The sequence below is a fragment of the Natator depressus genome, chromosome 10, assembly GCF_965152275.1.
Source record: "Natator depressus isolate rNatDep1 chromosome 10, rNatDep2.hap1, whole genome shotgun sequence".
NCBI lineage: Eukaryota > Metazoa > Chordata > Testudines > Cheloniidae > Natator > Natator depressus.
Window position 1 is genome coordinate 77,267,247 of NC_134243.1, and position 25,985 is coordinate 77,293,231.

At 46.9% G+C, this 25,985-nt stretch overlaps 1 protein-coding gene across 1 annotated transcript in view; it reads right to left on the reverse strand.

Annotated features, from left to right (window-relative positions):
* IGDCC3 (immunoglobulin superfamily DCC subclass member 3) overlaps positions 1-25,985 on the reverse strand; it is a 179,951-nt gene that overhangs the window by 73,063 nt on the left and 80,903 nt on the right. Inside the window, exons 3-4 of the mRNA XM_074966574.1 lie at positions 8,427-8,571; positions 3,064-3,194 (exon numbers count right to left, since the gene is read on the reverse strand). Of these exons, the coding sequence (XP_074822675.1) occupies positions 3,064-3,194; positions 8,427-8,571 (276 nt within the window). The remainder of the gene's footprint in view (positions 1-3,063; positions 3,195-8,426; positions 8,572-25,985) is intronic.

A 25,985-nucleotide genomic window follows, 5' to 3' on the forward strand; every position in this document is an offset into this window, starting at 1 on the left:
CTGTCTAAGAGTGAGGCGAGCAGTGCCAACTGGTCGGTTGGGGTGCAGGCAGGTTGTCCATCCTATTGTACAACCATCTCATGTGCAAGCATTTGCAAGGACAACAAAATTGATCAGAAAGCATCCTGCAAGCAGTTCTATCAAAGAGGTACCACCACGCTCCCAGGAAACAGGGAAACATCAGCAAAGAATTAATCTTCTTGAACCAGCAACCTGCTCATCAGGTGTCTCTCTTTTACCAACATCTCCGTGAGAAACACTGACAGTCCATCCTGTTCTGGTGCTGCAGTCAGAAACCATCTTCATCTTGTATCTCCTCCGGCCCATTAGCAAAGTCTTCGTTCTGAAACCAAGTTCCAAGGCTCCAATAAAAAAACTGGCTTGGGTCCATTTCTTTGCAGGTGAACACAGATTCACAGCCCCAACTACGGAGGTGATGGGCAGAACACGAATCGGTGTAATTCTTATCCCCTGCCACCATCACATCCCAGGGCAAGAAGATGCAAAGGTTTGCGAGGTGATTTTGAGTTCTATTATGGCAGTGCAACTCCCACGCGCTTATGCTGATGCAAGGCCTATACTGGTGCAACCATGTTGAAATGCTATCTGTGTAATGCTCACGCTGATGATAATGGTGTAACTTCCACTAGTGAAAGAGCACTGTCAGGGTAGTCTGCACAGTGTTGACTTATTCATCATGGGACTTGTTTCTTTAAGGAAAACAAACACCACAAACGCTGCACATAAAGGAAACCAGGGGAACATCCATTCAGAGTGAGAGATGGTCAGATGAAAGCAGCTAGCACTTTACTCCCTGAGTGAAATAATAACTCAGAGCAGTAAATTGTTAAACAGAACTTCAGCCCGCTGATAATTTATTGTTCGTTTTCCCCTCCTTGCAGCTACTGTTCACATACATCAAGCAAGCAGATCTGTAACAGGCCTCGAATGCCACCAGGTTTTTCAGAAGCAGTTAAGCCGTTTTCTTCTCCCATCAGATTTGACGTGCAACATCTCTCTGCCCCAGCCTCTCCCCATTTCCCAAAGGCTGTTTTCTTACATGCTGCCGAGAGACTAATCTTGCATTCAGGAAAGGAACAGCCCAAGCTCTATGACGTCACTGGCCACAGAGCCATGTCCGAGGATTACAGCAGGCTTGGTGACAGCAGGTCCTGGGCCTCAGTGGGCATAGCTGTATGAGACAACAGGATCATGACTCCTGGTAATGAGATGTGGTGCTTGTCTACAAAAGCTAAAGTCCTGCCCCGCTGTATCACATTAAGCGACATATGAAGCTCCAAAAATTCCAGGATTGGTTTGTTCAGAGTGCTTTTCTACACTCAAAAGTGACTATGTCCAAATTCTTGCTCAATGGATCTGCTCCTTGGGTATAATCGGGGTCAGATTGGCTTGCTCAACTGACCATTATATGTTTTATGCCTTATTTCACCTGTCAGCTCTACAGACCTGTACAGGTACAGCAGAGGAAGCTGGATTCTATTCCTGCTTGTGTATCTTCACAAAATGGTTAATTAAATTCCAGCTGGAGTCGTGTGTCTGACTGACCATCTGCATGCATGATTTTCTCTCTGGAATACCTATTTTCCATGCACAATTTCACATATGCATTTTTTGAAAATCGGCTCCCATTCTGCAGTATAATTCCTTATCTGAAATTTACATGTAAATTAGGTTTCTATATCTCCAAGAAGAAATCCAGACTGCTGGGTTATTTGCCCAGAAGTGGCCATTCAGGAAGAATGAAACCAACAGAAACTAAGAACCTCTGACACTTTGAAACCACCAAGAAGCAAACCACTTATGTTTTCTAAAAGGAAGCTGAGGACAGAAAGTGCCTTCTCCTGCACAAAGTTCTAAGTTGTCATCTACTGTTGGCTACTTGCTGGGTTATGGGTGCATGATTTGACTTCATATTTTCTTTTCATCACACTAGGGAGGGTGACTGAAACACTGAAGTAGATTTTGTAGACTAACATTGCTTAAAATTAAAGGAGTGGCCAAACAACATCGGATCAAATGTTAAGGAGAAGGCTACACTACTGATGTTAGGTTGACTGGCCTGGCAGAAATTGTTGATGAGCCAACTGTTCATAGAGGCTTCTAGATTGTTACTTGTGTGCTAGAAGGGTAGTCTAATAAAGGATGGCCCACAAAACACTACAGACAAGACAAGCTGGACTCTAATGAAGTTATGGAAACATTGTGGGCCATATTTTCAAAGGTAATTCAATCCATCCTCCACTGCGTGCGTGGACATCACCTGCACGCTTCATTTTTGTGCACTATCACAAAATGAAGGAATTTGCACATGCAAAGCTCATGCATATTCCATTTGTGCAGGGAAGCAGTTGTGTGTTTCTTATGGTATCGTTTGTTTGCACAGGTGGCAGTGTGCCAAAACTGTATGGGCAAATAACACTCACTTTCTGGAAAACAGTTCACATGCCATTATATTTCCCCTTAAAGTTTTCCGTACTATCAGGAGTGAAAACCTGGTCCCAGTGATTTCAGTAGGGCCAGATTTCACCTCCGTCAAGTAAAACCAAAAAAAACCTCACCTTAATGCTCTGAGAATTGTTTGCTTTCTTTTTTTTTTTTTTTCTCTCTTTTTTGGAAATGTCAGTACTCCTCAGGATGTAATGTAACACTAGAATGTAGTTCCCTGTTGGATAAATAATTGATCACGCCGCGTGTTGCAGTTACTTCCAGAGGAGAGCAAGTTTGTAAGGAAATGGGGAATCTTTCACATTTCAGAAAGAATGTATTCTCCCTTCCTTCCTTCTACAACTCATGTTTTCCTCTTCCTCCCTCCTCCGCCTGCCCAACGGTTGGCACTAATTAAAAGGCAAAGAGACAGGTTTATTTGCTATCAAATGGACCAATCTGGCAGAAACTAACAACAAGCAGGAACGATGAATGTACTGTTTGTGGACAGAAGAAAGCTTTTCAATACTGTTATCACAAAAGTTCTGTTACACTGAGCTGGTTCAGAACAACAGATAGAAGGCGAAAGAGTGAAAGACCACATTTACTGTTACTAACCTGACACAGTGAGTCTGGCCTCCCGGCTGAATTTCACATTAGCAATGTTGGTAGCCACACAGTGAAAAATCCCACTGTCTTCGGCTCTGAGTCCGGTAATCTGCAAGACTCCTTTGGGAAGCAGCGTGTACCTAGAGGACACGAAAAGAACAAACGAAAAAACAGTTGCAGAATGCAACATGATTGGGGAGCAGAACTGCACGTCCCAGGTGAGGCTGCACTAACCTAGGCCAGTCGGCACCATGCTGGCATCCACTAGCCCCAGTGTTTAGGGGTACATACGGGTGCTGCACAACCTGGTACAGCACCAAGCAAGCTCAACCAGACCTAAGGATCGGGGCCTATATTTTAAAAAAACCTTTCAGTGTTAATCTCCGGTCTCATAATGCAGGGAATTTATCCTCCGCTTTGAAGAGACATTCTCCCTTCCTACGTGTTAAACAGTAGTAACTCTCGTAAGGAAGGTGTATAAAACACTGAATAGGTTGGGGCTGGTCTGATTTTTTTAATCTTGACACCGTCCCGTTAGCAGGAGCTTTCCTCTCATGTTCCACTGGAACGCTCCACGTCAAAGGTGGCGTCCCTGGTACCCGGGACAGGTACCATCATCTTGCTATACGAGATATAAGAGTCACCAGCAAAGCAGAATGTTTGCAGAGAGGGAACTAGCGAGATGTGAATGGTTTTGAGAAATCGTCCCCACTGAGCACTGCATCGTTTTCTTGACTTTGTTAACAGTAGTTTTCATGTTACCAAAACTGGACCATGTCCCAGGGCAGCTGGCCCCTGTAACTGAAGTAAGTCCAGCTTGCCTGTGCCAGAACAGGTGCTCCCAGCTGGGCCAATTAAGGGGGTGGGCTGCCCCTGGGGCTCTAAAGGAAGTTCCAGTGAAGGGCTAGCTGTGAGAAGGAACTGGCTGAGAGTCAGCAGGTGAGAGAGAGGCAGGAAGCTGCAGGAAGCAGGACTGCCAGACACCCCCCGGGAGGGGAGGCAGTGAAAGCCTGAGATGCAAAACGTGAGTTATGAAACTAGTTTTATTTGTTGGTTTCAGTTTGGGAATAAAACTGCTCCAAAGAAACTTTGGGCATGGCAGAGAGTCATTTGGAAGCTGGGGAGAAGCCCTGCCTCATCACAGACAAAAACGTGATTATTCAGATTTCACTGGTTGAAAGACAAAAGAATACCGCCACCAGACCTCAGCGCTAATTTCCCACTAGCATCGTTCCACGTGATGCAAGATGGCTCAGTTTGGCCTCCTGGAGCTGGACCAGGTTACACGAATGGTGATTTTTGTCCACCCCCTTCCCTGGTCTCATGATCTAGAACGTGTTGGGCTGTCGACCACATTCACTGGCCAAAAACACCAGAACTTCTGCCATGTGTCTGTTACTATGGAAGCTGCCAATAAAACAATCTCTGTCTTGTGGATCCTCATGATATGGGTGTGAATGAACCTCGGACCTTCTCATACCACATGACAATAGAACAATTAAAAAAAAACAACTAAAACAACCTAGACTGAAAAGCATTAGTGATCTGACAAACCAATAAAAGCCAGGGAATTCAAAGTTAACGCTAAAATACTTTTCTCTCCTTAACCCAAAGGATGAAACTTAATGTTGCAGAAGTCTCTAAATAACATGCTTCCTTGCATGCCGTAATGCTATCTATGATGGCAATGGGCTGAGGTACACACAGAGTCTGTAGATTTTAGGAAGTCTGAATTTTCTGGCCTTTGCGAGTCAGTTCTGTATTACCCTGAATGAGTGTGTTTGTGGGTTTCAAAGATATATATTTATTATAAGTTGTCTGGCATTTTTTGAAACAACTATGTCATTAAATTAGCTGGTAGTAGGTCATTACATTTTGATGAGTTAATGATTATTTCTGTCTGGAAGATTGAGACTATCTTTTCTAGATCAGCATCTGGTTAAGTGTCTCTAACCGGCTCTCACTGTGGGTTCCAAGAGCTCGGCTGAATCTCTGAGACAGCATGACAGCAATCAGTTTTGGACGTACTGCAGTTGATTGCAATCTCTCTGGGACTTTCAAATGTCCTTTATTTTGGATGAATTATACCACCAGAAGCCTTCATTTTTGTTAACAATCTGCCTACCACATTAGAAGATTCAATTCCAAAGCTATTATTCTGTCTTCAAAGCCTCAAAGTGTAACACTCAGCATACAAATTTATATGCAATTTATACACAGAATTGTACCAACCATGATTAATGTAGAATTTCAACTCAGCTACAAAGAAAGCAACTCTCTTCACCAAATCCCATTGGTGTCAGAGATTACAAATGTCACGATTTATGGACTGAACTAATGTTAAAAACCTTCTGGGCAACTGTCAAGGTTCCTTCCCCACTCTGAACTCTAGGCTACAGATGTGAGGACCTGCATGAAAAAACCCCTAAGCTTATTTTTACCAGCTTAGGTTAAAACTTCCCCAAGGTACAAACTATTTTACCTTTTGCCCTTTGACTTTATTGCTGCCACCACCAAGCATCTAACAAATATATAACAGGGAAAGAGCCCACGTGGAAACGTCTTTTCCCCCAAAATCCCCCCAAGCCCTACACCCCCTTTCCTGGGGAAGGCTTGATAAAAATCCTCACCAATTTGCATAGGTGAACACAGACCCAAACCCTCGGATCTTAAGAACAATGAAAAAGCAATCAGGTTCTTAAAAGAAGAATTTTAATTGAAGAAAAAGTAAAAGAATCACCTCTGTAAAATCAGGATGGTAAATACCTTACAGGGTAATCAGATTCAAAACACAGAGAATCCCTCTAGGCAAAACCTTAAGTTACAAAAAGACACAAAAACAGGAATATACATTCCATTCAGCACAACTTATTTTATCAGCCTTTTAAACAAAATAGAATCTAACGCATATCTAACTAGATTGCTTATTAGCCCTTTACAGGAGTTCTGACCTGCATTCCTGCTCTGGTCCCGGCAAAAGCAACACACAGACAGAGAGAACCCTTTGTTTTCCTCCCCTCTCCAGCTTTGAAAGTATCTTGTCACCTCACTGGTCATTTTGGTCAGGTGCCAGCGAGGTTATCTTTAGCTTCTTAACCCTTTACAGGTTAAAGGGTTTTTTCCTCTGGCCAGGAGGGATTTAAAGGTGGTTAGCCTTCCCTTTATATTTATGACAGCAACCTTCATCCTAAAAGAAGCAGAATCCGTTCAAAATCAGGGTGCCCAACACAGGTAGAAAGAGCCTAAACTAGCTCCTTTGTAAGCATCTGAATATTCCTCCTTCACCCAAGGAAAAGTAGAGGGCAGGTCGGGCAAACGGGTTTGGTTATCAGAGCCCTGGATTCTGTGGCTGTTCCTTTCGAGCCTCAGCTAAAGTGAGGTGTGGTGATCTCACTCAAATCCCTACCAGATGCGCGGCCAGTGTTAGCAGTCTGGTGATGTGGATGTATCTGGCAGTCTATTCTGACACTGCAGTTCCAACCCTGTGCATCTCTGCAACAGATACAAGAGGAACTTGCTCACAAATCTGCCCATGGCATGGCCTACTCTAGCCAGTTCTAACAGTCTCATTTTGATGAGCACAAAAAATGTTAAGGCCGAATTCTGCGGCCCTTACTCACATTGAGTAGTATTTACCTTAAACAGTCCCACTGTGTCATGCGTCCTGCTAGCAAGCACTCTTATGTAGCTACTCACATGAGTAAGGACTATTCAAAGTGCATTAGGTAGAAGAATAAAGCCTAGGGTATGTCTATACTGCCACAAAAACCCTGTGGCTCAAAGTCTCAGAGCCCAGGTCAGCTGACTCAGGATTGGGTTGTGGGGTAAAAATAGCAGTATAGACATTCAGACACCGGCTCAAGCCCCAGGCTCCCCCTCCATCCCGTGTCCAAACGTCTACACTGCAGATTTATAGCCCTGAAGCTCAAACCCTGCGAGCCCAAGTCAGCTGACCCAGCCATGCCCAGGGTCTTTTATTGCAGTGTAGATATAATGCTAGTAGGCTACAAAAGGGTAGATGGAAAATACCAGGAAAAATCAGATCGTTGCAATTTTAAACTCTGTGGTCGGTCTCTTGGGTGCTTCTATAAATTCACAGTACAGCTGAAAAGGTCAAGTATTGTTCTGGTTCGCGTGTGTTTTGTTTTAGCTCCAAAGGAACCAAGCCACATTCTGATGCTGAGCTGACGTTTAAAAACAGGGGACTTTCAGAAAAATATTTACAGCTTCCTGGTTTCATCTCTCCCCAGTGTGCAGACATCAAGTCACGATCAAGGTGTGCCGTGATGGATTGGCTCCGGGAAGACTTGCTTTGTGGTGCTTTGGCTGCAGCTGTGACTATCACAGACTGGAGCCAGCACATCAAGCATTTCCTGTTACGTGCTGAAACTCTTCCCAAAGACTAGGGTGGCCTGCCACCTGTCCCTTCATTCCACGCCCACACTCAGAAGATCAAACCAGGCTTAGCCTCGCTTCCTAAACAAAGGGGGAAGGCTGTCAAACAAAGGAAGCAAGGACATGCCATTCAAGTTTTCGGGGGGGAGGGGCAAGAAGGGGAAAGTGATTTTGTTTTTTTTAAGGAGGACTGAATGGGAAAGAGCTAAAAAGATCTTCTGTTGGCACCCTTCTTTTGGTCTCGTTGCCAAGGCTGGGGTATTACAATGTAGCTTACTTGGGAAGGTAAGGCTAGTGATTAGATTGTATTTTAAACCTTCAGAACATAAAAGGATCTTATTGTACAATGCTTTGTCATGCTGGTGAGCGCTACCTTCTGTGAGCTGTCCCTTGTGGAGGGCTCCTAGCTCAGGAGAATCAACCTGCAGTGGGAGCAAAGTGCAGAGATAGATATTGTACATGGCGATCTGATTAAAAAGCCTCTCCAGTCTGAGAGAAAAAAAGGACAGTGACTGCCACACTGGCTCAGGAGGAGGCCCTACAGAAAGTGATTATGGCTATACTGGGTGGCCAGGACAGTATGTTCCCAGCCCCCGGGATAGCCTTAGGAAGCATTATTTTGGCACATCCCCTAGCCAGAAGCATAGGTGCTGGAACTAGAGGTGCCGCACCTCCTGGCTTGAAGTGCTTTCCATCATACACAGGGTGCACAGTTTAGTTCAGCGGCTCTCAGCACCCCCACTATACAAATTGTTCCAGCACCCCGGGCCGGGAGGATGGAACTCATGGCATAGATTTAAATGCCTTTCCAAGGCAGAAACACAAAAGAAGAGCCTTCCCTCACATGAACCCCACTCTGATGTTCAGTGGGCCCAGATAGTGCATTTGCATCTCCCTCTACCTGCAAGAGAGCCTCTGGCCTGCTATTTCCAACATGTGGGTATGGGTCAGTAATAAGTTACCTCTATGTCTCTTACCTATCATTGTCCGTGTTGATGGGGACTTGATTCTTTTGCCACAAGATTACGGGCTCTGGTAAACCATGGATCTGGCACTGGAATCTTGCGACACCTCCTTCTTCCACGACTGCGTTCTGAGGGTGAACATGGAAGTCCGACATAGCTGGAGGAGGGAAGAGGAGAAACAAAGACATGAAATGAGATCACAAGAGCTCAGCGCTGAGAGGGCGCACTGTCAGCAGAGGTCACAATGACCCAGCCTGGCAGAAATATCCACCACTTCACCTGCCAAGAAACAGCAAACAAAAGTGGCTTGTAGGGTCAGATCTGAATCTGGACCCGTGCCTTGGTGTGCAGAAATGATGTTTGCACACCAGGCATTTGCACATGCTAACCCTGCACCTGGGCAAAGAAAGCGGGATGGGAGGCTTGCAATTACACGATTTACGTGTGCTGCAATCATGTGTAGAAGTGACCACCATCACAGCAGGGGCCAGTAGAATGCTCCAACACTGCAGTGTCACTCATTGGCTGTCTTTGTCATCACCTTCAGTAGGTGTTGGATTCGGCTGCAGAGCAGAAAAGGTCTTGTCTCTGCGCTTTTCGTTCCAGTGCTGTCAGTGCCCTTCTACCATGTCCACCACAAACGTCCTGTCTGTGTGTTTGACTTAACTTCCCCATTAACTTTATTTTCATTTCTCTACTGAAAGAGTGCAAGGAACAGACTGGCAACCATTTTATGGCAGCCGATTTTTTTGCTTGGCACATACTCCAGGTGGCCTCCTATCATTTCAAGGTTCTGCCTTCCAGCACCACAAAAGGAAAGGGAACAACTCCAATAAAGTCAGAGCTGTTAGAATGACAGGATCGGAACTGATAGCAACAGAGGTTGGCAAACACCGTCCAGCATCACAGATGATGCCAGTGCCAATTTTAGTGCATATTTTCTCCATCACCCTAATAGCAGCAGAGGGACCAGTTCAGTATTGTACAGGCAACAACCTATTCAGAAAGGAGAATTGGTGACTTAGTGAATACAAAGAGACAACAGGTCAAATTCTAAGCTGCCCAGAGCAAGACACTGGAACTCACTAGTTAAGTACAGAACTAGGAGTGCTATCAATCACACAAGAATTCACACAGCATCCCCTAAATCCCTGATCCAGCGTGCACTGGGCTCACTATAAAACCAAGGAGGGAAGTCCTGGCTGGGAATCTGGAGAGGAAGGGTCTAGGGCATTCTATTATGATCTACAGTAGTGTTCCCTCCACTGGAACCATTGATGGAGCTGCACTGGTGATCAGCCTCCGGCATGACAGCCACCATGACACAAGTCTGAGCTTTGTCCGTCATTCATTCCAGCCAAAGAAAAACAATAGAAAGGGAACATTGTCCTGAGGGATCCTTTTGGCAAATGTTCAGATCAGTCCTTATTTTAGCTCTCCCAAACTGTTAGCATGATGCAGTGGGGTTTTGCAGTAATTTGGGAAAAAAACAGATTCCCCCCTGTGCTAATGTGGCATCACACTCTGGAGGAGGATAGGAAAGGCCAGGAACTGCTTAAAGATGGCCATGCTTATCAAGGAGTCGCACACAATCATGATAGGATTGGGGATATCCTTCAACAGAAGACAAGTTTAAGACAACAGCCCATGGTTTGTTATTTCCTGGTCACGACTCTCATTAGGATATAGGTTGCCCTCCGTTACATTAAGGAGAAAAGCATGGGTATAAACTACTGACTCACACCTCTACCTCAGTTCTGCACAACCACATAACATGCACATTCCTCTACTGTTAAACTTAGTTACTACAGGCCCTGAGCCTGGGAGGTGATGAGCATCTGCAACAAGCATCCTCCTCAACCAGTGGGCCTGTAGTGAGTCCCATAAAGTGCTCAGGACTTTATAGGATTGGGCCCTGCACGCCCACGACACTTGGGGTCGCCTGGGCTTCTCATGTCAACCAGCTGTCAGCAAAGGATAACTCTCAAAGCATCAGGGAAGAAGAAGAAAGACCAGCCTTTGCAGTACAATAAGAGTAATAATCATTTGTGGGTAAAGTGTCTGGCATGCCGTTAGCATTACATAAATCATCATCACCAGAATGCAATAATTATTACTATTAATTAATTGGAAGGTGCTAATTTTTGACTGTGTAATAAATATAACCTGGGCTAATAAACACCTCAGAGCCTCTATTTAGCTCATGATTCATTCTTAGTACCATATACACAGGAGGCTCCCTCAAGTTACCATATAATATAAACTCCAAGAAAATCACGTATCCCCTAGCTCTGCTTTCCCATCCCTAAAAATACCCCTCTCCCGCACAGAAAAGCCCACCTCCTTTTACATGTGTCAAGGGTAATCAATGTGCATCTGCTAAGGAACAAGCTACGTATGTGTCAGGGTCGCTCACCTGCTGATTCCAGTTGGGCTTGGGCAGATGGGAGACAGCTATTAGCAATACATTAAATATGTGCTGCTTTAAACCCCTCTGCTCCCCAAATCATCAGTCTCAAGTTCAACATGCTAAATACGGATTTGTTATGCTGATTGAATAGCGCTTGGTAGAAAGCTCCAGCACAGGGTGGTTGGAGGATAGGGAAGGTTTCCCCTGGACCCTGCTCTTTGGTTCTAAGTATTTCATTAATATCCATTTTGTTTCAAGTGCTTGTGAATTCCCCTTGCCATATGGTCTTGTGTAGACAGCAGTAACACCCAACCTGCCATGCACCCTCAGCACACTAGACATATTGCACGACCGGCTCAAATCCCGCCTAGTCAATGGGAAATCTAATGGGAAACATACTAACCTGGAAACTGCACACACAGGCATACAGAAACATCTTCTGTTTTCCCTACAGGGAGCATTTCTAGGGAGTGTCCTGATGCCTTCAATAAAACTGACCAAACCTATTTTCTGATTTAACTTTTGAAGGTGAAGAATGATCCCTTATCCCTTTTTCTCAAAAGGGCAACATGCCTGATTGTGGGCCCCTGAGTTACACTGGCAAGCACTGCATGAGCTATCCCATTGACTTCAAATGGGACCATTGATGTCAGTCAGTGCTCACCAACAGAGGGAAGAGTTCCAGAAGGAGACCTGGTCCAGCGTCCACTGAAATCACTGGGACACTTTCCATTTCAATGGGTTTGGGCTCGTTATTATGAGGTACGTTGCTGTGTCCATCCAGTGCAAATTACTATTCAATCCTCTATGGATTCTCTGGGTTTGTCCCAACGTATTCACCCCATGAAGGGCTTGACCCACTGGAGCATGCCCCATTTTTGCCTTGTAAAGTTAATGCCTTATTTATTTTCATACTGTTAAACTGATTCTTATTGCCATGAATAAAGCCCTCATCGAATATAATGAGATGGAAGGAAATCCTGCACTAGGAGAAAGAATGTGGCATGCCCAATAAACTAATGATGATGTATTAGTAATACTTGTATTATGGTAGCCCCTAATCAAGGATTAGGCATCCATTGTTCTACGTGCTGTACAAACATAGTGAAAAGAGAGTTCCCATCCCCAAAAGGGGGTACAGTCTTGGTAAGTCACCACCCGTCAATAGTATAGAGGCGCCCAATAACTGATAACCAGGCACAGTGACTGACTGGATGATCACGCTATAATTGGTATCAGCTGGCTAATCACCAGGGGTCCATGAACTCACTGAACTGCACAAAGTTAAACAAGAAAACAAAAACGGCAGCAACGCAGATGCCCTGCATTATGACTCACTGTAAGGATGCAGAAACTACAGGCTGGAAAAACGAACACGGTGTTCTCGAGCAATAAACAATATTGAAACTTAACAGCCGCTGAAGGGGTTAATTTGAGGAGGGGAGTGTGAATGAAAATAGCCCTCGGTAAAGAACGCATTTCCATTCCTTTATTTCAATCGCATTTCGTACAGGTAAAATTGCAGTGATAACCTCTCCTCTTAAAGACACTGGTATTAATATTTATCATGAATAAAACATGTGAGGTTATAAATAATTCAGTTATGAGGACGGTAAGTAAAATATTACTCTTCAGTGACCCTGTAATGTGGCTTTGAAGCACAGGTTTATGTTAAATGCCTAGGAAACACCACGACCCCTGCCAAGGCAGCTGGTTTTCACAATCTGCATTAAAAATTAATGCACTGACCTACAAAATGCTATTTTTTAAAGCAGGTTTGAAACTTTCTTTACAGTTACAAAGACAAAGGCTTTGCTGGAGCTCATATAAACTGCCACAAAGTTAACGGCAAGTGAGCACCTGGATGTGGTTCCCAACCTGGAAATAAATCACATCGGTGTGTAAAGGAGAAAGGGGTGGGAAATGGACGGCTTTATGGGGCACCATTCCAGGGAGATAAATCTGTACCATACAATCCTACATACTTCTCACCTGACTGCACAGCAAACCCACACCGCTGAGCGCTTGCTTCTCTGACTCTCCTGCCTTTCACCAGGAAACACTAGGATTCCTGTTATCAGGAACACTTAATTGTCTAAACATACGTTGGGAACAGTGCTAACCACACCTTCCCGGTTGGCATCGGCCACTTGCCAAGAGCCTGACGGCTGCATCTAATTTGCATGCACATTTACATAATTATTTTTTAAAATAATTGCATGGCACTATAATATTCATTTGCACTCTCAGTCTCCTGGATAGGGAGGCACTATCTAATCCATCTATCTTGGTCATTTAACTTAATCCATCCAGTTGTCCCCAATGAAACCACCACTGCAGCAGCTGAGTAGTAGTGGGTGAGTGGAAATTGCTGGCTGGTTCTGTTGACCTGCTGTTAGAGGGGATCTGAACTGATCTTTCCCCCCTTAAAACTTTCTGCTGGTTCAGTTCCGTCTGTGGTAGGAACAATGGGAGTAGGCAAGGCGCCAACATGTTGACCATTGTGTCACCTAACTCTGCTAAACGCAATTACGGACGATGTGATGGTTAAAAATGCCCACAGCTGCTGGGGCCTTGGCTACAGTGAACATCATTCTGAGCCTGTGTACAGGCAAATGTGGTATCCTCCCCTCCAAGGGAAGTATTTCATAACACAGAGGTGGGCAAACTACAGCCCGCGGGCCACATCTGGCCCACGGGACCATCCTGCCCGGCCCTTGAGCTCCCTGCCAGGCAGGCTAGCCCCTGGCCCCTCCCCCACTGTCCCCTCTCCCTGCAGCCACACCGCTGCGTGGGCAGTGCTCTGGGCAGTGGGGCTGCACGCCCCCACAGGGCAGCGTGGCAGCGTGTCTGGCTCTGGCTGGGTGGCAAGGCTGCCAGACATGGCCACTCTGAGCGGCATGGTAAGGGGGCCAGGGCAAGGGGTGCTGGGGGGCAGTCATGGGACAGGGAGCAGGGGGTGGTTGGGTAGGTGTGGGAGTCCCGGGGGCCCTGTCAGGGGTGGTTGGATGGGGCGGAGCTTGTGGGGGGGGCCGTCAGGGGATGGGGAACGGGGGGGTTGGAAAGGTGTGGGAGTCCCGGGGGGCCTGTCAGGGGGCGGAGGTGTGGATACGGGACGGGGAAGTCAGGGGACAGGGAGCAGAGGGGGTTGGATAGGGGCAGGGGATCCCGAGAGGGGGCAGTCAGGGGACAAGGAGCAGGGGGGGCTGGATGGACAGGGAATTCAGAGGGGGGCAGTCAGGGGGTGGGAAGTTGGAGGGGGGCGGATAGGGGGTGGGGCCAGGCTGTTTGGGGAGGCACAGCCTCCCCTACCCAGCCCTCCCTGCAGTTTTGCAACCCCAATGTGGCCCTCGGGCCAAAAAGTTTGCCCACCCCTGTCATAAGACCACCACAGGCGTAGAGAGCCCAGAGTGATGCTGGTGATATTGTTATCTCCAGAACATGACTACGGCATGAAAAGTCTCAGAGCTGCTCCCGTTCGACTGGGCCCAGTGCTATCTTGAACTGGCACTCCCGCCCTTTGGCAGCACCACATATTGTCCGTGCAGAGCACAGACAGCCAAGTAGAGGAGGTGCTGCACCCATGGGCTGGGGGCTGCATGAGCAGCGCTCACAGACTGCAGGCAGTAGCTGGGCTGATCTCGTAAGCTATAAAGTGTTTGGTTGGATGTGGGAACTCCAGAAGAAGCCCCAGACCATAGGTGCCAACTCCATGGGTGCTCCGGGGCTCAAGCACCCACCGAAAAGAGTAGGGGGTGCTCAGCACCCGCAGGGCCAAATTAATCTTTTGTGGGCCCCATCCCTTGCTCGGCCTCTTCCCCACCTGCAGCTCCATCTCAAGGCCCCATTCAGCCTCTTCCCTCCAAGGCCCCACCCCCACTCCGCCCTGTGGCCCCACCCATGCTCCGTCCGAGGCCCCAACCCCACCCAGCTTCTTCCCCCAAGGCCCGCCCCACCGCTCGCACAGGGAGGGAGCGGGCGGAGAGGAACACCCACCAGCAAAAACAAAAGTCAGCACCTGTGCCCCAGAAGCTGCAAGACTCAGGGCTTGTGATTCTGTTAGGTGATACTGTTCCTTCTAATTCAGTATTGAGCCAATGGTAATGCAGGGGGGACCTGCTGCAGGAGACCCCCATCTTTTGAATGAGCTAGAAATCCAAGACTTTAGCCATTTTTTGTTATTGTAAAGCCTATGGGATTTTTCATAACAGGAGTATTCTAGTTCCTGGGTCCTGGACACGTCCCAGTGTGGATATTTACATTATGCCTAACTGTACTTTCAACGGGAGAAATTATCCTTCACTTCTTCCTAAAACTGTCGTGCAGTGTTGCTCGACTGCATTGACTGCCACATTCCACTCCAGCGGTTGGCACACGGTGGGTGAGGTATCACTGTACAGCACACTAAGGAGCTTCCAAATTCAGAATTCCATTGCTATGAGATTCCCGGAGGAAAAGTCCTCAAGACACTGCACTAAACCTGCAGCATCTCACAGGTAAGAAGCAGATCTTGACCTCATCCATATTCACGGAGGATTTATTACGGCAAACAAGTTTGCTGGGTCTTCCATAATCGAAGAGCAAATACACTCTCCAGACTAACAGATGCTACGGAAAGTCTGATGTAATAAAAATGAAAATAGGTATTGAATGAAATTTTCTTTACTCCATGAAAAACTAAATTGAAACCATTAGTGGCCAATCCTTTTTTGTTCAGTAGAGCATTAGTGCTAAGCAAGAGATTGACCTAGATCTGATGTAGAAAAAGAAAACATTAACTCGGGATGTCAAAGCAAATCCCATGCCTGTTAGAATCATTAAAACGCAAACATTATTATCAACTGCAGGCACAGGGGGGAAAGAACTCTGAAGGTTCAATACAAAGCATGGTGTTTGGAGAGCGGGAAGCCCGGCTACTTTTGTAATCAAGTTGCTTTTCCATTTTTTAAATTACTCCAGAAAACAACACACCCAAGTTGCTTGCGATACAATGCAGTGATCCAACGCAGCCTTAAGAGCACGTCCTGCAAGGTGCTAAGCACCCTCAAAAGCCATGGAAGTTCAACCGTGTGCAAAATGACATGCGAAAAGGGCAGTCACTTGGATAGTAGTGCTCCATGTTTCTGCCCAGTAATACCTCAGACCCTCTAGAAATTGCAAATCACAGGTGAAAATGAGAGTGTAAAAGGAGGAAGAGTCGTGATACTTAGTTTTTATATGCAGCTTTTCATCCAAAGCCCTCAAAGTCCTTTATAAAGGAGTGTGTATACCACTAACCCCATTTTACAGATGAGAAGACTAAGGCACAGGGGAAAGTGATTTGCCCCAAGTCACAAAGCAAAGCAGTGGCAGAACTGGTTCCCTTAAAGAGTGGTTCTTCCCTGAAAGGTAATGTTGTAAAAATGTCACTGTGTGAGGGGAATGGCCTTTATCGTGTGTCTCTGATTTTCTCACTGATGCTAGTTTCCTACTAAAAAGGCCTTTTCCCTAACAGCTCGTCCCCACAAACTCAGCCTGAGCCCTGAGAGCCAAGCTGTGTTATTTCCATCTTGTACATCATCACCAGTAACAGAAGCTCTGCTGGCCAAAGCAGGCCCTCACAGACACCAATACAACCCACTGCCTTCTGATTACCCCTCTCTAAAGGCTAATGGGATTGCCCAGGCATAGCTGTGGCCCGCAGAACCTGTATAACTGGGGATGACATGTAAGAGGGAGAGACCCCTAAGTCCTGGGTAAGTCCATGAGGACAGCAGTTGGAACAAACATCTTTTTATTTGCACGCTGAGCAAATCTTGGAAATGCCTGAGACACAATGAACATAGTGAGAATCACATTTCTGGGTGGAAGCATATATTAATCACCTTCCATTCTGCTTCCCATATATAAGGGCATAGGGAAGCCTCTGTAATACTAAGGCAGCAGAAAGATCAGAGCCTGATCACTGGCCGCCCTTGAAGGAATCCAGCCAACAGAAGTCAAAGGGACCTTTTCCATGGAGTAATTAAACAATGTGCCAATTAAATGTGTATCTGAAGTGTTACAACCTCATGCTGAAAGGCACGAGAGAAACAATCTTCGGGGTCCATTAGGCTCGTTAAATGCTGGCAGTCCGCACCACCCCTCACCCATCTCCAAACTCCCCCCAATAGCCAAGTTCCCATAGCAAACACAAGAATTATGTCCCTCTTCATTCCCTGCCGCTTTAAGAGACCTGGCACCATTAACCTAGCAAACTAGCTGAATATTTTCAAAGGAGCTGGCAGGTTAAGGCTTAATAAATACGGAGTCTGCCTTATCTGCAAAGAGAAATTCTTATCTTGGACAAGGTCATTTTATTTGCTACCCTTCACACTCTGGGAACTGAGAATCGGCCTGTCTGAAAGGAGCCCGGACATTAAAAGGGGTTGTGGAGAGAGAATAAGCAAATTCCATTGGGTTTCTCCTCTCCTCTCAATGACGCCTGCTTTCAGAACAGAACGGTTTTACGAGTCTTTAAGAAAAGACACTGTATCTTCTTTTTACATTCTTTTTAAAAAGATGCATAACAAAAAAAAAACACCTCACACAAGAGCCCAGTGGCTATTCACAGCTGCACAGCACCCTCACCCTGACTGGAAGCTCACTCTCCGTGTCTAATGATGCTATTGTGTGAGGCCGTGGCTGAACGGCTACGGAGCCCTGTTTTGAATGCATGTGGCTTTGTGCATAGTGAAGCGTGAACAACAGCGCCGCCCATTTATCTATTTAATTCTCCAGGAGTATCAGAAGTGGGGGCCGTCACTCACAGCTGAGGGAAATGAAAAATCACCTCTCTCCCAGCTTTAAAGAGGGAGGGACCTATTAGAGAGCAGCAGTGCCTCACTCGCTACAGAAGAAAATCCCCTTCAGCTCTTCCTCTAATAAGAGGGTTTAAAATCCCAAATCTCCATTGTGCACGTTGGGTCTCAGATCTGAAAACCAAATGGGCCGTGAGACTCAACAGCGTTAGAATGGAGGAAGACATTTCGGATGAACGCAATGCAAACAAGCAGCCACCAGAAGATAGGGAAAAAAAACATTTTTGCTATGTACCGCACTTCCCAACCATAGTGGGGGTTTCTGAAAGGGCATGGGACTCCATCCTACACTCACATTAGCCATCTTCATTCCTCAGAGCAGTCCTGTTGAGTTCAACAGGACTAATCGAGTAAAACACACACAGGATCAGGCCCAAAGCTTGTAACTTGCTATGCGGATTTTCAACAGTTCTGTGTCTATTGCCCACACCTTGAACCAAATACAGACTCCAATTAGCCACACGTTTTCTGCTGTCATCCAAACCATTTTTCAGCTCCATAGTGGAACAAATGGAACTACTCCCAGAGCAAGGCAGTAGGAGGAGGAATGGCAGAATCAGGCTCTCTGGAGGGTTTTTTTGTGTTGCCAAAGTCTCCCAGAGCACAAGATTTCTCCCTCTCATTTCTTCACTCTCCCGCAACTTTAAAAATCATCAGAACTGATTCTTTCTGACCAAAGTTGGGTGAGATGATTTCATCCAAATACGGTTCCGAATAAAAGTCAGATCAAAAGCAGTTCTCAGGCCAACATGCCAAGTTTCCACCTGGAGCGGGCTGGGGATTTTTATTCCATTAATTTATTTATTTATTCTTGCTGCTCAGTTCTAAACCGCCTGAAGATAGGAGCTGCTGATTGAGTTTGAATAGCGCTGGTGCACTGCATCGCATTCTAATAACCCATCTCGTGACGGAGCAGCTGTCTACGGGAGAAAATAAGCAGCAGATACTAAAAAAAACCCCAGCATCCCATACTCACAGCAAGATGAAATCACTTCATTTGTGTCAAGCGTTATTGGCTTTTTACATTACAATTTACATGGCCATGTGCCAAAAAACAGGCAATCTGCACGCTTCCCCCTTTCAGTCCAGACTGGTTGGAAGGTAGGGGCTGCATTGGGGTGGGGGAGGAGGGACATGTAGTGGGGGAGGCCTTGGAAATTTTAGGGACTTCAGCTAGAATTCTTCTAAGGGCTCCAGGGAAACACACATTAGCACAAGGCTCTTCCACTTTCCCAGGAGGTGTGCACCACACTCGCCCTGAGCAGACCCAGTGTCGGAGGCTGTTACGCAGGGGAGGAGCCATAGTCATGGTCTTACCCTCTGGCTAGCACATTGCCTACCTGGGTTGTGGCTTGTCCCTGCACAAGCTGGGGGGAGAAAGGTTTTCCATCTTCATTCAGCTGACCCAGTGCTCTCTGAGTTGTTGAGCAGACAGCCCAGCACCAGGCAGATCAGGAGACAGGAACAATGCCAGACTTTTCTGCCTCCTGGCCTGGGATCATCACAACTGATAGTTAAAGCTAAGCTAAGCTGGCTCCAAAGCGGGACATGGTGCTCTCACAGGGAGTGAGAGCACCTGAAAGGTCCTCGCAGGGCACCCTTGGGGGGCCCTGTTCTGCGCTAGGTGGGTTTTTCCCATGCAGGGCACAGGACACTCAACTTGATGTTCCCTACTTGTCCTTCCTTGGGGGGTGCAGAGTTCCCCTCCCAACACAGAACAGCCAGATGGAGGAACACCCACAGATCCAGCTTCAGTGGAGCTCCTGTTCTCTGGCCTGGCCCCCATGCTGCCCCGGGGCTCTCCAACCCTGAGAAGAGACATTAGTCAGTGTCTCAATGGAAAATCCAGGGGGTATTGAGGAGCGTAACAGGCCTGATCCCGGTGGTCTCCAGCAGAGGAACCTGCCATAGAACTGGCATCCCCGCAATGGCATCAGACAACTTTGGTTGCTCTTTTCAAGGGATACAATATTGCCTAGTGTCTGGACTGTAAAGCACACAACATCTTTTGTTTTAAAAAACGGTCCTGAAAACTTCGATAATGCCCTGCCCTGCAGACCGATGCTCCCTGGCTTACAGGCACTTGGCATTATTCAGTGGCATTCCCCCGGAGGACAGGTGGGATTTAAAAGATCTAAGACGGCAGGTAGGTCTTTTATAAATCCAGGTTTTAAAAGCTGTGATGTGGGATCCAATCTCAGATCTTCACATAGACAAAAACGCCAAACCAGACACAGCACAATTCAGCCACGTAAAGCTGCGCTGTCAGGTCAAAGAAAAGCGAGTCCCCTCTGGACCGGACTCTGATGGGAACGTTTCCTGAGTAAGGCAGGTAGGATCGGGCCCCGGGACTAAACATTACTCTCTCCCCCTTTCCTGCTTTCGTTTTCCTGGGAAAACTGGCAATCCTGCTGCTCTCCTAAGGCCAGACTAAGATCTACAGCCTGGTAACATCTTCTTAAAGCACAGAAATTAGTTACTGTTTGTTTTATTGCTTCACCAAAAGGGTGGAAAGATGCTGAACCATAAGGGTGATAATTTCTGTGCATCGGTGCTAAATATCCCCAATAGGTAGTGTGATACAGCATGGCCAGAGGGCAGCAGCAGCAGAGTGTTAGAAGGGAGCCTTATTCCCTGGAGAGGGAAGAAAGTTTGCTATAGATTAATTAAAGCACCTGAAGCCAGTTAGAGCACCTGAAGCCAGTCACCTGATAAAACCCCCCTGCTTCAATCAGACAAGGGAAGGAGTTGAAGCAGAGTGGATTGGTGTTGGAGCAGGGAGCAGTTTGGAGGGAAGCAGAGGAGAGTTTGGAGAAGTGCTGCGGTGGGCTAAGAAGACCAAGACCCTAGGTAAAGGGACACCTGGTTTGTGCAGAGGGAGGGCAGGAAGCCCCCCAAGCTGAAGGGCAGGAGAGGGAAGTAGCCCAGGGGAAGGAACCGCTGGTTCAAGCGGTTTACCGCTATTCCTAGGGCCCCTGGATCCCCCTGGGATCCGGAATAGAGGGCGGGCCCGGGTCCCTCCCTCTCCACTCCCCTGCTCTAGAACACTAGTTGGGCAGTTAATACCCAAGCTCAGGGTCAAGAAACGGTGCCCTGAACCCTCCCCAAGAAGAGAAAGCACGAGATCCATCGAAGTAGTGCCGGCAATTTACCACAGTAGGTACTCACTAACATGACTCTGCCACACACATGTTGCAAAGGAAGGATGTGCAATAAAACCGCAGAGTCCCAGCAAGGTCCATCCAAGCCAGATGGTGGATGGTCCCAAGCAGGTGAACGAGGCGAAAGGCAGATGGTGCAAGAGGGCAACCACAATGGCAGCAGGGAATGCCAGTCCTGTGCCGGTGTGTTGCGCCCACCAACACAAGCCAGCCCAGAAGGTCGTGACTAGGAGTGAAGATGACACCCTGGCTTCCCCAACCCCTGCATGGGCCAGTGGAGCAGAGCTGACACCGGGAGGGAAAGCACCTAGTGGTGGGACCCCCTCACCAGCACGCATTCCATGGGAGTCCCTGGAGAAACTGGGGCTGAGGCAACTAGAAGGCCTTCACGTCCTCTTGCTGCGGCTCAGTTCTGCCTTACGCTGCTTGGTCCTCCATGGGCTTAAAGGCACTGTGTGGCCCTGTAAAGGGACTGCTCTCCTTCCAACCAGCTTCAAGGCACTACCATGGAGCTGTCTAGGGCAGAATTTAGCTCAGTGTATTGAGTCATGAAAGTGACTTACAGGTACATGCATCATCTCCTACAGCTCAACAATTCAGATGTTGATGGGCTTCTTTTCAATACACACATGCATGGTCTGTCTCTCTCTCACAAACACACATATCCAAGCCATTCTGACAGTCTTAAAGAATATCAAGTAGATTTATGGCATTGATTATAGTTCACTTATTGGAAAATAACTACCACACCATTAATTTTTGATGCAGGAACACTCTCCTGTGAATCTGAGATCTTCGCTGGGACAGAAACGATCTGTGAGCCATGCATGGAAAGGGACAGTGATTGAACATCAAAAGGGGCTGGTTCACACCGAAATACACCCTACAACTGTTAAAGGCCAGAAAGCAATAATCCCATGATTCCCCTCAGATACTCGTTTCTTGTGATCTTACGGATGCTTTTTCCCTGTAAATTCAACCCAACTTCTAGGCAGAGAATTAATAAAAAAGTGAGAAGGCTGCCAGATATAATCCCTAGCTCTGACACGGAGTTTTTCCAGCCAGAGATCTCCAAGCACTTTAAAAGCGAGGTCAGTATCATAAGCCCCATTTTACAGATAAGGGAAACTGGGCAGAGAGAGAGAAGTGACTCACTCAAGGTCACCCAGGCTAAAGGCAAAGCTGGGAATAGAATTTGCATCCCCCGAGTCACAGTCCATGGCTCTATCCTCTAGGTCACGCTGCTTTGCATGTTTTAACTAGCTTCTAAAGATACATGGTACCAATTAATGGAGCACCGGGTAACTCTTTTGGCCACTCCCATCCTTTTTATAGCACCAGCGTGTAGCATGCAGCAGCTTTCTGGCCAGTCACCTGCTAGGCGGAGCTGCAAAACAGAGGACAGTGGAACTTTAGTTTTCCGGCGCACTCTTCCATGCAACACATGTTCCCATGAAATCTACTCACAAACTGCCCTTTTAGCACTCTCCTACTGGTTAAGGGGAGAGCAGAGGTTTCTGTCAGAAAGGCGGCATCGCGGGGAGAGGCCTTTATCAGCACGCTGGCTTGCAGTCATTTTTCAGGAAGAAATGGTTCTCTGACTCGGAGACAGCTTTTAGTGTATCCTGAGGCAACCATTTGTGAAACAAAAGCCGGGCTCCCCCCGCCCTGCCGCTGCGGGGGAAAAGGGAGTATTAAATGTCATAAACAACTCTTAATTTGCCTGGGAGGGCTGCACATGTGGCTTACGGAGTTCACTCGGAGGTTATTTGTCATCATTACAAAGCGACGGCCCTGGCAAGGCGGCGCTGGTTCGCGGGGGGACGCTCCGGCAGTCCTGCAGAGAGCCACTCCGGAGGCGCGAGTTTGAAGGAGGCTATCACAGTGGAAGCGACGCCCATGCCGGGCAGTTGTGTTTGGCAAAAGGACTCCCCCCGATACCGAAGGATTAAGCCTGGGACTTGTGGACGACAGAGCCAGAGCTGGCTTTTATCTCCCGTGGACTCCGGAGACGTGAACAGCGAACCACAACACCCGTCACACCGGCAGCGCAGCCTCGTGGCAGCAAGGAACCTCTGCTCCCTGCCGCTGCAGCTCGTTGTTGTACCAAGTGGCTCCTTCTAGCCTTCCCCATCCCCATGGTCAGTTCATTTAAAGGCACGCGCCCGCAGGACCCAGTCCTGAGAGGTGTTGAGCACCACAAGGCAATGGGCAAGATCCTGAGGCCCTTACTCAGGCAAACTATCGTCGCCCTCAATAGCAGCAGGGATGAAGGACCACAGGAGGTGTCCCCAAGGGAATTTCAGGCACTCAGCAGCTTCTCAGGATCAGGCCCAGATACTGTTCCCTGCCTGATACTTTAGTGCATGGGCGGGTGGGCTGCTTCCTGTGATGTGCCACCACATCTAGAGCAGACAGGTGATGATTTACAGGTCTAGTCACACAATTTAAATCCATCATGCGTTTGATGACATTGCATCCCCCCGGAGCAGAGCGTGTCGCCAAGCTCTGAAAGATTGCAATTTGGTTTGAACCAGACACCTACCCTGACGGGAGAACATCCGTCCAATGTGCAGCACCTGACCTCATGCTGCCGGTGCAGACAGAGATCGTGAATCATCACATTCAAGTGATTCCGACAGATCCCGGTGATAATGAAAAAACAAAGACGAAGATGTCTGATAAACCTCCAGAAATTGGTGGATCGTAAGGTGCAAACCAAACAATCCAGCATGTTGCCAGCAGACCGTTCTCCTTATTTAGATTTTTTCCCTACCCTTGACTCATGCAATTAAATCAAATTACTGAGTTACTGTTTTGATTTGTTGTTCAATAAAGATGATATCACCTCCACCGTCAAATGCTGACTGATGGTATCATGGGAAGTATTCTAACATCCATTTTCTGCACTTAGCCACCACCTGTTGGGTCCAATCTATCCTGATATCGAAGCTGTAGGACCAGTAAGATTGTATGTTGACCATTTCCAGGTGGGGTGAACTATCTTAGCACCAACCAGCACTAACGAAAGAACACAGAGCTCCATCCTGCCCCCTCTGAAGTCAATGGGAACACTCGCAGAGATTTCAGCAGGAGCTGGCTCACCGTATGTTGCAGGAAGCGTAACGATTTTCCTTTTGAATACAATTTGATGCATTTGTTTGCCTTTTTGTTTGGAAGATTTGGACTATGTGCCTGTTTAGTTTTGGCCTCTGGGAAGGTGACATGCAATTACAGAATTCTGAAGGGAAGCAAATGAAAGGAAAGGCGAAGGAAAAGGAAGCCATTCATTAGCAATGCCCACTGAAATGCCATCAGGCCCACTTTGAGAGGAGGGAACTCTCCTGATTTACAAAGGCTAATGAATTTTAAATGAGATGCATTTTTTAATTTTTGTTGTTGTCGATACCCGTTTCTCCGCTAGCAATCATTTCAATAATAGCTTGAAATTTTCTGTTTTCAACAGCTCTCTTGTAATTAGCTTACTAATGTATTTCACTGTGCCTTTGTTATTTTCAGAGAATTACTTCATTCCCAGCTATCAGAGATAGTGCACTTTAGTCTATACGGAGGCTGGCCTTTGTTCCCTTGTGGTTATTCACATGAGGGAAGATGGCTCAGTGAATGACAAGCCATTCTATCACAGCACATTCTACATTTAATATCTTTATACTGGCTCATTAATTACCTCAGAAAACTCCTTTCCGAATGGAACCTGTGATTTATAGAACACTGGGGCAGCATGCCATTTTTATCAGGGCTACCGCATCAATGCAGTTAATTCACTCTCTCATTTCCCTTTCTATTACAATACCTGACAATCGCAGCCCAAGTCTTTACTCGGTGGGAGTTTTGCCTGAGTAAGGACTAACGAATTCAAGATCTGGCTTAGAACTAATAAAGTTGGAGCTCAATCCAGTAACCCTGACTCATGCAAGCAGTTTCATTGAAGTCACTGGTGCAACACTATCCTCAGTCGTGAAGGAATGTTCACACAAATAAGGGCTTCCAAGGTCAGGCCCTTTATCTTTTCATTAAACTGTCGATCCAAGATATGGCAGCACATACAGCTGAGTGAGGCTCTCAAGAGACCCTGGCAAGAACCAGGCACAAGGATACATTTTCAGGCCTTACTTACATGGGTATCAGTGAGACACAACATCACTGGGAAATATTTACTCTCTTGTACCTCGAGACCGTCCCTTTGCATTATCCAGGTTGGAGAACAGAGATTGCAGGATAGATAAAAGACTCCCAGCTGCAGTACTCAATGTCTCCATGGCATGCATTTTCTGCTATGCTATAGAATTACAGGCCTTGCAATGATATCACAGAGAGGGGAAAGAACAAGAGGCAGCTGTGCCATGCTTGGGAAAACCTCATTAATGCATGTAATCCAGTTAGAGGTCAGAAGAAGGGAGAACTCCCATCTTTCCAAAGGAAACAGCTTCACCTACAAGACTTGATTCCAGGGGCCTCTGGACAATCTAAGTGGTGGCCTACTTGTCCTGTCCTGAGAAGAATACATTTTGGCCCACAGATAAGTCTATGGTGTACACATTGAATGTCTTGTCACTCCTTCCTTTCCTGTAGGGTCACTGGTGAGAGAGGCCAGTCCATTACTCCGTTTGCTCTTTCATGTCAGTCTAAACTTCGTCCTTCAGCAACACAACCAGTTCCAAATACTGGCCAAGGAGACTTTGAATACCACACCATCTTTCTCTTGCTGTGCTAATGCGGTTTTGCTTTTCTGACCCACTCTTTCAAAATCCTTGGGCTGCTGGACTTTGAGAAACAGGTGAGACATTTGCTTACTTCTCTGTTTCACAGATTCGAACAAAGAGGAGCAAGGCCAACAAACCATTGGATAGGGATCCAGTAGTGAAGCATTTCTATGATTAAAAGAACTGGGAAGGGACCTGGTGAGGATAATTCTATACTGGGAGCCAGAAGAGATCAGGCAATTTCTACTGACTCTGTTCAGATCAGGTTCTTATGCCAGGCCCATTACATGGTATCCAAGTACCTGTCTCTTTCAAACTCAGCTAGAGAGAAACTCCAGGTTTCCATTGGTAACGTCTGGCTGGGATTGCTACATGATCTGCCACTCCCTCTTTCTACAGCTTGCAGATATCTTGATTGTCTTGGGATTTGCAGTTGC